Here is a 12,639-nt window from a genome sequence, read left to right as displayed (position 1 = left end):
TTTTTTTTGAGCTCGGCTGTACTGTGTGCTTGGAAGATACAAGCTGAGGAGTGAGTGTCAGTGTTTTCATTTGTGGTATTCACTATCCAGCAAATTTACTTTTTTCTTTTGAAGAAATGGCATAGGAAGGTTACTTTTGGGTGAAAGCTAGATCAGCAAAGAAACCTTCCTTCCACTCAAATACAGGTAGAGGTTGAATGTAATTATCTGTAAGAGGAAAATACTAGCTTGGTGTTACTTACGTTTACATATCTTGCAGCAGCCATCAGGAGTAGTCTCTATTTCATCCTTTGCAGAAATAAAGAAGGATTTGCATTAAAGCATGGATGGCAGTACTGAGTGTGTTAACAAGTTAGCATTACTAGCACTTAGCAGAAAGCTTCTCCACAATGAACGCAGAATGAAACCATGGATGTCTGACTGGCTGTGTCATCACTGCAGGAATCTTATATCATTGTAAAAATGTAAAAATGCTCATGTAAAAATACCCAGCTTCTCTTTAATACTGTTGTTACAGCAACATTATTTTCATTCTGAAAGTGTTCCTGAAACTTTAATGAGCATAAATTGTTGCATTCTTCCTCACTCCCTTTTCCCCTTGTTTTTTTACACTGTGTTCAGTTAACACTGAAGTGATGAATACTTACAGGATCACACTCCAGTGGGTTGTACTCGGGGCATACTCTTTTAGTTTGAACTACAACATATTGATCTTCAATTTTTTCACACTTGTACTGGCTACAGGCATCAAGTGGCAGACTCTCATCAACCTAAGATTTGAAGAGAAGAAAAAATATATTTTTTTCCATTGTAATCAGGTACTGGGTGGTTACTTCAAAAATGCTTAAGTTCTCACACCTCAAAGATTTTCAGCTGAACTTCAAGTTCTTTCAAGTGGCAAATGAGAGAAGCCTAATTTTGCAAATATTGTAGATCTTAGGGACAGATTCTTCCAAACAAGGGGCAATGGGTGCAAACTGGAACAAGGGAAGTTCCATATAAACACAAGGAAGAACTCATTCACTGTGAGAGTGGCAGAGTGCTGGAACAGGCTGCCCACAGTCTCCATCTCTGGAGATATTCAAGATATTCAAGAATTTCCAAGTCTTCGGTTTGGATACTGAAGTTTTTAGTTTGAGACTACTCTGAAAATGACACTAATAAAGTGTTAATATATCCCTTCCCAGTAAGAATTTATTTATGTGATGAGAGAAGGAAAGTATTACTTACTTTGAGCACTTGTGTGGTGTTGTTACTTAGGTGAATTATGCAAGCTGCTACAATACACTTCCCACAGCAGTCTCCATCCTCAATCTTATATTCATAACCCTGCTTGCAAGAGATGAAAGTATGTTGAGTTGATGATGGAGGGTTCCAGTCTTACTAGAATACTAATAATTGAGGGCTGATAGGGCATCCCAGAGAATCTTAACTCACCTCCGGGCAAGATGTTTCACATTTAAGCTCCTTACAGTGCATAATGTAGTTCCCAGTGCGTAGATCTCTCTCAGAAGTGCAGGTACAATTTCTACATGAATCAGTTACAGATGTACCAATCTGGAAAATGGGAAAGAAAAAGTGTTCATTTATAAAGTGTCTTTATAACACGGGTGAGGGTGAAAGAAAAGCTGTGTACCATTAAGGTTTTTGAAATGCACGTGAGCAAAAAAATCTGGCCTTATTTTTGGAGGTTCACAGGGTTATTTCAAATAGCATTTGAGCTCAGGCAATGCACCAGCCCTTTCAGAAAAAGTTAATTCTACAAATGGGAGAAAGCTTTTTTTATTTTTTTTAGAAAGTACGTCGCTAAGAATGATGCAGTCTTGTTTTAAGCTCAAGCTTAAAAACAGAGTTTAGGGTTATAGATTGGTGTGGATTGGGGATAAAAAGGGCTTTTGTTGTAGAAAAGCTACGTTTCATTTCTAGTAAAATGCCACTAAGTATCAGATTCTCACCTGATATGCTTTGTCATTAAGCACACAGACTGAAGCTGGCTCTGAAAAACAAACAAAATAAAAATCAGCAATCTCTAACTGTGAGAGTACATGAGAAGTTAAGATGTTACCAAGATTTGTTAAAACTACAGAGATTATGGAAAGCTTGAATTCAGGCTCTCTATGCACACAAACCAGCATAGCTGGGTGTTAAGGATATATCTTTTAATTAGCTAGAAGAGATGAGCAGAAATGGTGCCAAACTTGAGCTGAACATGAAAAATCCCTTTTTTGCCCTTAATATATGGGTTCATTTTCAATTAAATTAGTTTATTTCTCTTTGAACCCTTGAAGACCAGTACCCTTCATAGATGCCTTTGTATACTGATACCATATGACCTCTCAGAATAGAGCCTGGATGTGTATTTTTTATTGTAGTGATGCAGTTTGATGACATGGTAGATTACATTCCTGGCTTTTACGGACTTACTTAAGACTTCATAGTTCCCTTGTTTTGATTTGTTTCAGGCTTCTTTTACAGCTGCTTTTCTTTTTGAATCTTTTATATATTTTATATGACCACTGGATTATAATTTTTTTACAGTACTATGGAAGTAATTAATATTTTTTGTACATCAGCAGTTCAGTTTCTAATTATGATTTACTTTGTTGCTTTGTGTTACCTGCTTTTGTAGTAAACTATGCTGGGTCGTTATGTTTATGCATGTGTGTTTAGCTGCGGACAGAGTAACGTTAATGTGCTTCAGTGCTATGTTATATCAAGTACTTGACGGCTTGGAATATTACCCTGCCCTTCTGCATATTCACTTTCTCTGAACAGATATTGAAAATAACATTTTGTTTCCAGATGAATTTGTATTGCATATTTAGCTAAAAAAAGATGCGTATTAACTGAGTGAGACCAATGTAAAGAAGGTTCTGGTGTTACTGTGATAGATGTAGAATCTGCTTAGTTACTAACAGAAGCACAAAGGTAATTTCGCACAGTGCAGCTTGGTGCATCCACTGGTATTTTTAGTACTTACGGCATTCAAGTTCAGGACAGCATGGGTCTTCTACTGGTATTACAGGTAAGGAAATAAATCCGGTGCCACAAACTTTTTCCAGAGGTTTTTGGCATAGGAGTGGCTCACAGTGCGCCGTACCATTGAATGGATCACAGACACATTTCTGGCACTGACTTGTCCATTCCTCTCCAGGCTGAAAATACATAAATTATTTATTCTGAAATGCCCCTTCAATCTAGTTATTCTGGGCCAACTTGGCTTAGACTCTCAAGCATAGTATGGATTCCAGATTAAAGTTTTGTTGTCATATAGTTTCAGAACTTGAGAACAGGCAACCTGAGAACAATAAAACAACCATCTTCTCTGTAGAAAAAAAGGCATTGTAATATTTTCATAGCTAGTCCACTTATTTTTACAATGTTTGAATATCTTTTATTCTTAAAAAGTCTCTGCTATGGTATTGGTGAACTTTTCTATCTGTAGATGCTTAAAAGCCTGATAGTGCCAGGTTGAACTTTTTTTATGAGGATGTTCTAGTGTGATCAACTTTGTTACTGAAATACACACGATTTGATTTGAATTGGCTAGTAGAGGATAGGAGTTGGGCTGTTTTTGCAATGGTGCTATTTTAAAATAATGAAGGGAACCACCTTTCGTGGAGGATTGACGTCAGTACAGTTTCTTGCTGGTGATGTGAGGGATGTTGCTGCAGTTGGTGAAATAGAAGAAATGGTATGTTCTGTGGGTGAGGAGGCTTGTATTGTAGTTTCTGAGGACGTTGAAGGAGTTGTTACAGGACATGGCCCCTTAAACGGGGCAATTTCACATTCACTGCTGCAAAGTGCATAAAAATGACATCCAGCCTTATCTGTTCTGTTATATATAACTTCTCCTGTAGAGGAAAAATGAAAGTAAAGTTAAAAAAAAAATGAAAACAATAAGAAAAGAAAAAAAACACAAAATATTGTAAAAACATGAAGTGCATTACTCTGTTAAAATGATTAATCTACTTAAGATGATATTGAGTGATTATCAATTGAATACACTATTAAAGGATCATACTGCTTATGAAAAGTATTGTAACAATTAAGTAAGAAGCTTACCAGGAGAAAACAAATCACCAAACACGTGACAAAAACATGGAGTTGTTCCAGTAGCTTCTGTTGTGAAAGCTGTGGTGAGGGAAGAACTGGAGGCTGCAGAGGTGCTTGTAGTGTGGCTTGATTGTGAAGTACCAGCTGTTGAGAACAAAACATAGTTTATTTCAAAGCACAACAATTGCTTCTTGGAATTGTTGCAGGAGTCTGATCAGAATCTGGTCAAATTAAGCCAATGTTTGGGTGTGTTCAAGTATATGATGACCCACTTCACTAAGCAGAGATTGTGGAAATCTTGCAACTCTACATCAAGTTACAAATATTAAGACTTCTGGCATTAGTATTTTTAAAAGTTTTGGAGTCACAGTCATTATCCCGGTCTGGGTAATAAATATAAAAAAAACTAAACCATGGAATCTGCTAAATGACTTTGCATGAGCGAATTCTTTGTGTTAAAAGAAGCATGAATGATAGTAGAAGTCACAGAATATAATTACAGCAATGACATTCTATCAAATTAACAGCAAAAATAGCATTCTGATTACACAATGACATAGGAGAACTCCTTGAAGTAGGGGATTGTGCTATAGTCTGTATTACTACAGTGAAGATTGCTACAGGAGTGAATATAGTTGAAGAGCTGAGCAATAGTTTGGTAGATGTAGGGATAGTGAATACTGTTCCAGAGGCCGATGTTCTGGTACTGGTGGCACTGTTGATAGGTGTGGTTGCGATACCGGATGATTGTTCAGGCAAATTAGGAGAAATCTGGGTAGTGGCAGAGCAGCTGGTCTATGTAGGAGTGAGGATGGAGGTAGCTACACTTACTAACACAGAAGGAGCAGTCTTAGCAGTGCTGGCACTGCTGGTAGGTACAGTGGTCTTTGAACTTGGGGATACAATGACGGTCATACCTTTTGTTGGAGTTAGTGAGGTCCTGGTGGTGCTGGCACTGCTAGTTGCTACAGTGGTCATCCCTGCATTTGTGGATGCAATGGCAGTTGAAGTTTCAGTCATAGGGAGTGAGGTCTTGGTGGTGCTGGCAGTGCTGGTAGATAAGGTGGATCCTGAACTAGTGGATGTCATGGTGGTTGAAGTTCCTGTTGTAGGGAGAGAGGTCCTCATGGTGCTGGCACTACTCATAGGTACAGTGGTCGTCCCTGAAGTTGTTGATGATACAGTGGTTGAAGATTTGGTTGGAGGAGGTGAGGTCTTGGACGTGCTGGCGCTGCTAGCAGGAACTGTGGTCGTCCCTGTGCTTGTGGATGCAATGGTGGTTGAAGTTTCAGTCGTGGGGAATGAGATCCCTGTGCTACGGACACTGCTGGTAGGTAAGGTTGTCATCCCAACACTTGTGGATGTGTGTGTAGTTAAAGTTTCAGATGTAGAGAGTGAGGTCCTGGTGGTGCTGGCAATGCTGGAAGTGATTATGGTTTTTCCAGCACTTGTGGAAGTGATGGTGGTTGAAGTTTCAGTGGTAGGGGGTGAGATTGTTGTAGAACAGAGCTTGTGGTCACAGCACAGCACCTGGACCTGGTAGTTGAAGCACATGGGGTACTTGCTGTTCTGATCCTTGTTTCTGCACACGAGCCCCACATTGAGGCTGCAGTTGAGTTTCTGGTCCAGGCTCTCCAGGCTCCTGTTAGGGTAGTTTACAGCACGGCACTTGATTTCCTGTGGCTGGGAGCATAGGTCAAAACCAGCAGCACGGATATTTGCAAAGGTCTCAAAGTCTCCATCCTGGCTGCCAGAGCCTGGGAAATCCACATCAAACCACTGTGTCCAGGCACACTGAGGTTGGCAGGTGACTGAGGGGGATGAGGGGGTTGTAGTACTGGTGGGTGATGTTGTGATGGCAGTTGTGCTGGTTGTCTCAGGAGGAGTGGTCTTGGTGGTGCTCGCACTGCTGGTTGGTAGTGTGGTTGTCCCTGCACTTGTGGATGTAATTGTGGTCGAAGTTTCAGTGAGGGGAGGTGATGTCTTTGTGCTGCTGGCACTGCTTGTCGGTAAGGTTGTTGTCCCTGTACTTATGGAATTGATGGTGGTTGAAGATTCAGTCGTAGGGATTGAGGTCTTTGTGGTGCTGGCACTGCTGGTGGATATTGTGGTTGTCCCAGCACTTGTGGATGTGATGGTGGTTGAAGTTCCTGTTGTAGGGAGAGTGGTCCTCATAGTGCTGGCACTGCTGGCAGCAATTGATGTTGTGCCTGAACTTGTAGAAGTGATGGTGGTTGAGGTCTCAGTCGTAGGGATTGAGGTCCTGGTGGTACTAGCACTGCTGGTTGGTACAGTAGTCCCAGCACTTGTGGAAGTGATGGTGGTTGAAGATTCAGTCGTAGGGATTGAGGTCTTGGTGGTGCTGGCACTGCGGGCGGACACTGTGGTTGTCCCAGCACTTGTGGAAGTGATGGTGGTTGAAGTTTCAGTCTGAGGGAGCGAGGTCTTTGTGGTACTGGCACGGCTGGTAGATACTGTGGTTGTCCCAGCACTTGTGGATGCAATGGTGGTTGAAGTTCCTGTTGTAGGGAGAGTGGTCCTGGTCCTGGTGGTACTAGCACTGCTGGTTGGTATGGTGGTCCCAGCACTTGTGGAAGTGATTGTGGTCGAAGTTTCAGTGAGGGGAGGTGATGTCCTTGTGGTGCTGGCACTGCTGGCAGATATTGTGGTTGTCCCGGAACTTGTGGATGTGATGGTGGTCGATGTTCCTGTTGTAGGGAGAGTGGTCCTCATGGTGCTGGCACTGCTGGCAGCAATTGATGTTGTGCCTGAACTTGTGGAAGTGATGGTGGTTGAGGTCTCAGTCGTAGGAATTGAGGTCCTGGTGGTACTAGCACTGCTGGTTGGTACAGTGGTCCCAGCACTTGTGGAAGTGATGGTGGTTGAGGTTTCAGTTGTAGTGATTGAGGTCTTTGTGGTGCTGGCACTGCTGGAGGATATTGTGTTTGTCCCAGGACTTGTGGAAGTGATGGTGGTTGAAGTTTCAGTGATAGGGGGTGAGACTGTTGTAGAACAGAGCTTGTGGTCACAGCACAGTACCTGGACCTGGTAGTTGAAGCACATGGGGTACTTGCTGTTCTGATCCTTGTTTCTGCACACGAGCCCCACATTGAGGCTGCAGTTGAGTTTCTGGTCCAGGCTCTCCAGGCTCCTGTTAGGGTAGTTTACAGCACGGCACTTGATTTCCTGTGGCTGGGAGCATAGGTCAAAGCCAGCAGCACGGATATTTGCATAGGTCTCAAAGTCTCCATCCTGGCTGCCAGAGCCTGGGAAATCCACATCAAACCACTGCGTCCAGGCACACTGAGGTTGGCAGGTGACTGAGGGGGATGAGGGGGTTGTAGTACTGGTGGGTGACGTTGTGATGGCAGTTGTGCTGGTTGTCTCAGGAGGAGTGATCTTGGTGGTTCTGGTACTGCTGGTTGGTAGTGTGGTTGTCCCTGCACTTGTGGATGTAATTGTGGTCGAAGTTTCAGTGAGGGGAGGTGATGTCTTTGTGCTGCTGGCACTGCTTGTCGGTAAGGTTGTTGTCCCTGTACTTATGGGATTGATGGTGGTTGAAGATTCAGTCGTAGGGATTGAGGTCTTTGTGGTGCTGGCACTGCTGGCGGATATTGTGGTTGTCCCAGCACTTGTGGATGTGATGGTGGTCGATGTTCCTGTTGTAGGGAGAGTGGTCCTCATGGTGCTGGCACTGCTGGCAGCAATTGATGTTGTGCCTGAACTTGTGGAAGTGATGGTGGTTGAGGTCTCAGTCGTAGGGATTGAGGTCCTGGTGGTACTAGCACTGCTGGTTGGTACAGTAGTCCCAGCACTTGTGGAAGTGATGGTGGTTGAAGATTCAGTCGTAGGGATTGAGGTCTTGGTGGTGCTGGCACTGCTGGCGGACATTGTGGTTGTCCCGGAACTTGTGGATGTGATGGTGGTTGAAGTTCCTGTTGTAGGGAGAGTGGTCTTCATGGTACTAGCACTGCTGGCAGCAATTGATGTTGTGCCTGAACTTGTGGAAGTGATGGTGGTTGAGGTCTCAGTCGTAGGAATTGAGGTCCTGGTGGTACTAGCACTGCTGGTTGGTACAGTGGTCCCAGCACTTGTGGAAGTGATGGTGGTTGAGGTTTCAGTTGTAGTGATTGAGGTCTTTGTGGTGCTGGCACTGCTGGAGGATATTGTGTTTGTCCCAGGACTTGTGGAAGTGATGGTGGTTGAAGTTTCAGTGATAGGGGGTGAGATTGTTGTAGAACAGATATTGTGGTCACAGCACAGCACCTGGACCTGGTAGTTGAAGCACATGGGGTACTTGCTGTTCTGATCCTTGTTTCTGCACACGAGCCCCACATTGAGGCTGCAGTTGAGTTTCTGGTCCAGGCTCTCCAGGCTCCTGTTAGGGTAGTTTACAGCACGGCACTTGATATCCTGTGGCTGGGAGCATAGGTCAAAGCCAGCAGCACGGATATTTGCAAAGGTCTCAAAGTCTCCATCCTGGCTGCCAGAGCCTGGGAAATCCACATCAAACCACTGCGTCCAGGCACACTGAGGTTGGCAGGTGACTGAGGGGGAAGAGGGGGTTATAGTACTGGTGGGTGACGTTGTGATGGCAGTTGTGCTGGTTGTCTCAAGAAGAGTGGTCTTGGTGGGGCTGGCACTGCTGGTTGGTATGGTGGTCCCAGCACTTGTGGAAGAGATGGTGGTTGAAGTTTCAGTGTTAGGGGGTGAGATTGTTGTTGAACAGAGCTTGTGGTCACAGCACAGCACCTGGACCTGGTAGTTGAAGCACATGGGGTACTTGCTGTTTTGATCCTTGTTTCTGCACACGAGCCCCACATTGAGGCTGCAGTTGAGTTTCTGGTCCAGGCTCTCCAGGCTCCTGTTAGGGTAGTTTACAGCACGGCACTTGATATCCTGTGGCTGGGAGCATAGGTCAAAACCAGCAGCACGGATATTTGCAAAGGTCTCAAAGTCTCCATCCTGGCTGCTAGAGCCTGGGAAATCCACATCAAACCACTGCGTCCAGGCACACTGAGGTTGGCAGGTGACTGAGGGGGATGAGGGGGTAGAAGTACTGGTGGGTGACATTGTGATGGCAGTTGTGCTGGTTGTCTCAGGAGGAGTGGTCTTGGTGGTTCTGGCACTGCTGGTTGGTAGTGTGGTTGACCCTGCACTTGTGGATGTAATTGTGGTCGAAGTTTCAGTGAGGGGAGGTGATGTATTTGTGCTGCTGGCACTGCTTGTCGGTAAGGTTGTTGTCCCTGTACTTATGGAATTGATGGTGGTTGAAGATTCAGTCTTAGGGACTGAGGTCTTGGTGGTGCTGGCACTGCTGGTGGTTATTGTGGTTGTCCCAGCACTTGTGGATGTGATGGTGGTTGAAGTTCCTGTTGTAGGGAGAGTGGTCCTCATGGTGCTGGCACTGCTGGCAGCAATTGATGTTGTGCCTGAACTTGTGGAAGTGATGGTGGTTGAGGTCTCAGTCGTAGGGATTGAGGTCCTGGTGGTACTAGCACTGCTGGTTGGTACAGTGGTCCCAGCACTTGTGGAAGTGATGGTGGTTGAGGTTTCAGTCGTAGGGATTGAGGTCTTGGTGGTGCTGGCATGGCTGGTAGATACTGTGGTTGTCCCAGCACTTGTGGATGCAATGGTGGTTGAGGTTTCAGTCGTAGGTAGTGAGGTCCTGGTGGTACTAGCACTGCTGGTTGGTATGGTGGTCCCAGCACTTGTGGAAGTGATTGTGGTCGAAGTTTCAGTGATTGGAGGTGATGTCTTTGTGGTGCTGGCACTGCTGGCGGATATTGTGGTTGTCCCGGAACTTGTGGATGTGATGGTGGTTGAAGTTCCTGTTGTAGGGAGAGTGGTCTTCATGGTACTAGCACTGCTGGCAGCAATTGATGTTGTGCCTGAACTTGTGGAAGTGATGGTGGTTGAGGTCTCAGTCGTAGGAATTGAGGTCCTGGTGGTACTAGCACTGCTGGTTGGTACAGTGGTCCCAGCACTTGTGGAAGTGATGGTGGTTGAGGTTTCAGTTGTAGTGATTGAGGTCTTTGTGGTGCTGGCACTGCTGGAGGATATTGTGTTTGTCCCAGGACTTGTGGAAGTGATGGTGGTTGAAGTTTCAGTGATAGGGGGTGAGACTGTTGTAGAACAGAGCTTGTGGTCACAGCACAGTACCTGGACCTGGTAGTTGAAGCACATGGGGTACTTGCTGTTCTGATCCTTGTTTCTGCACACGAGCCCCACATTGAGGCTGCAGTTGAGTTTCTGGTCCAGGCTCTCCAGGCTCCTGTTAGGGTAGTTTACAGCACGGCACTTGATATCCTGTGGCTGGGAGCATAGGTCAAAGCCAGCAGCACGGATATTTGCAAAGGTCTCAAAGTCTCCATCCTGGCTGCCAGAGCCTGGGAAATCCACATCAAACCACTGTGTCCAGGCACACTGAGGTTGGCAGGTGACTGAGGGGGATGAGGGGGTTGTAGTACTGGTGGGTGACGTTGTGATGGCAGTTGTGCTGGTTGTCTCAGGAGGAGTGGTCTTGGTGGTGCTGGCACTGCTGGTTGGTATGGTGGTCCCAGCACTTGTGGAAGTGATTGTGGTCGAAGTTCCTGTTGTAGGGAGTGAAGTCCTTGTGGTGCTGGTGGTGCTGGCACTGCTGGCAGCAATTGATGTTGTGCCTGAACTTGTGGAAGTGATGGTGGTTGAGGTCTCAGTTGCAGGGATTGAGGTCTTTGTGGTACTAGCACTGCCGGTTGGTACAGTGGTCCCAGCACTTGTGGATGTGATAGTGGTTGAGGTTTTAGTTGCAGGGATTGAGGTCTTTGTGGTGCTGGCACTGCTGGTAGTTATTGTGGTTGTCCCTGTACTTGTGGCTGTGATGGTCGTTGAAGTTTCAGTTCTAGGGAGTGAAGTTCTGGTGGTGCTGGCACTGCTGGTGGATATTGTGGTTGTCCCAGCACTTGTGGATGTGATGGTGGTTGAAGTTCCTGTTGTAGGGAGTGAGATTGTTGTAGAACAGAGTTTGTGGTCACAGCACAGCACCTGGACCTGGTAGTTGAAGCACATGGGGTACTTGCTGTTCTGATCCTTGTTTCTGCACACGAGCCCCACATTGAGGCTGCAGTTGAGTTTCTGGTCCAGGCTCTCCAGGCTCCTGTTAGGGTAGTTTACAGCACGGCACTTGATTTCCTGTGGCTGGGAGCATAGGTCAAAACCAGCAGCACGGATATTTGCAAAGGTCTCAAAGTCTCCATCCTGGCTGCCAGAGCCTGGGAAATCCACATCAAACCACTGCGTCCAGGCACACTGAGGTTGGCAGGTGACTGAGGGGGATGAGGGGGTCGTACTACTGGTGGGTGACGTTGTGATGGTAGTTGTGCTGGTTGTCTCAGGAGGAGTGGTCTTGGTGGTTCTGGCACTGCTGGTTGGTAGTGTGGTTGTCCCAGCACTTGTGGATGTGATGGCAGTTGAACTTTCTGTCAGAGGAGGTGAGGTTCTGTTGTTGGTTGTAGTTTCTGTGGGTTTTGTCTTTAGTGTTTGTGTGGTTTGGGGCCTGGTTATTTGCGTAGTTAGTGATGTTATTACTGTGGGAGGAGTCGTTGAGGCTGTAGTGGTTGTTGTGGTAGTAAGGCTTACTGTTGAGAAGGCTTCTCCAGGTGTGGCTGTGACAGTGTTTGCTTTTGTTGATAGCTCTGATGTCGTTGTTACTGATGTTTCAGGCAGAGAAATGGTTGTGCTTTCTGGTTTTTTTGTGTGATTTGGTGATATTGTAGGTATTCCTGTTTTTTGCGCTCCAGTTCCTATTTTTGTTGTTGCTTTAGTCTTTGTCTCTACTGTAAATGTTGTTGATTCTCTAGTTGTTGATGTTACTTCTTCTGTATGTCTTGGTGTTGTAGTTTTTATTTCAGAACATGATTTGTAACTACAGCATAATTCTCTGATTTGGTAATTGTCACATTTCTTATCTTCTTTGTCTTTGTTATTGCATTTCAGTTCAGTGCTTTTATTGCATTGTATTGTTTGGTTAAGATAGCTTATCATCTTATCTGAGTGCTCATCTACTCTACATTCAATCCTGGTCACGTTATTACAAGCACTGTTTCCTTTTCCTTTGGTATTTTGAAATGTTTCATTGTCTCCGTTTTCTTCTTCATTTTCAAGCTGTGTCCTTTCATGCCATTCTGACCACTCACATACATACTTTACACACACAGTTTTCACTGTTAGTGTGGTTGTCATTTCTGTAATTCAGAGGAAGAAATGTAAGTTTCATTTTATAATACTAAGGAAAATGACATGAAAAAATTATTCAACTTCCATGTATTTTTCTTATACATTTAGTATGTATGTTAATATAGTATTTTAATGAACTTGCTTTGACAGTGCTTAGTTTCACTTCTAAGATAGGTTTTCATCTCTGTATTTTTCTCATTTATATTATCCTTACTACTATTTACTTACTATTGCATATCTTCATAACTATAATGATTTTAAAATATTTTTACAAGTTAATGACTTCTCTACTTATTTTATTATAACAATATGGTATATTTGCAAATTTATTACATGAACATGTAATATTTAGTTTATATAATATAC

At 44.5% G+C, this 12,639-nt stretch overlaps 1 protein-coding gene across 1 annotated transcript in view; it reads right to left on the bottom strand.

The window, feature by feature from the left end:
* Positions 1-12,639, bottom strand: part of LOC136055471 (mucin-5AC-like) — a 36,517-nt gene that overhangs the window by 880 nt on the left and 22,998 nt on the right. Inside the window, exons 30-40 of the mRNA XM_065747231.1 lie at positions 9,608-12,281; positions 6,131-9,424; positions 4,974-6,037; positions 4,066-4,200; positions 3,613-3,854; positions 2,981-3,155; positions 1,956-1,996; positions 1,438-1,557; positions 1,231-1,329; positions 648-770; positions 243-288 (exon numbers count right to left, since the gene is read on the bottom strand). Of these exons, the coding sequence (XP_065603303.1) occupies positions 243-288; positions 648-770; positions 1,231-1,329; positions 1,438-1,557; positions 1,956-1,996; positions 2,981-3,155; positions 3,613-3,854; positions 4,066-4,200; positions 4,974-6,037; positions 6,131-9,424; positions 9,608-12,281 (8,013 nt within the window). The remainder of the gene's footprint in view (positions 1-242; positions 289-647; positions 771-1,230; positions 1,330-1,437; positions 1,558-1,955; positions 1,997-2,980; positions 3,156-3,612; positions 3,855-4,065; positions 4,201-4,973; positions 6,038-6,130; positions 9,425-9,607; positions 12,282-12,639) is intronic.

Source organism: Cyrtonyx montezumae, unplaced genomic scaffold, assembly GCF_038088225.1.
Source record: "Cyrtonyx montezumae isolate F1298 unplaced genomic scaffold, pur_monq_1.0 scaffold_10, whole genome shotgun sequence".
NCBI classification, from domain to species: domain Eukaryota; kingdom Metazoa; phylum Chordata; class Aves; order Galliformes; family Odontophoridae; genus Cyrtonyx; species Cyrtonyx montezumae.
This window is presented reverse-complemented; position numbering and strand designations above follow the sequence as displayed.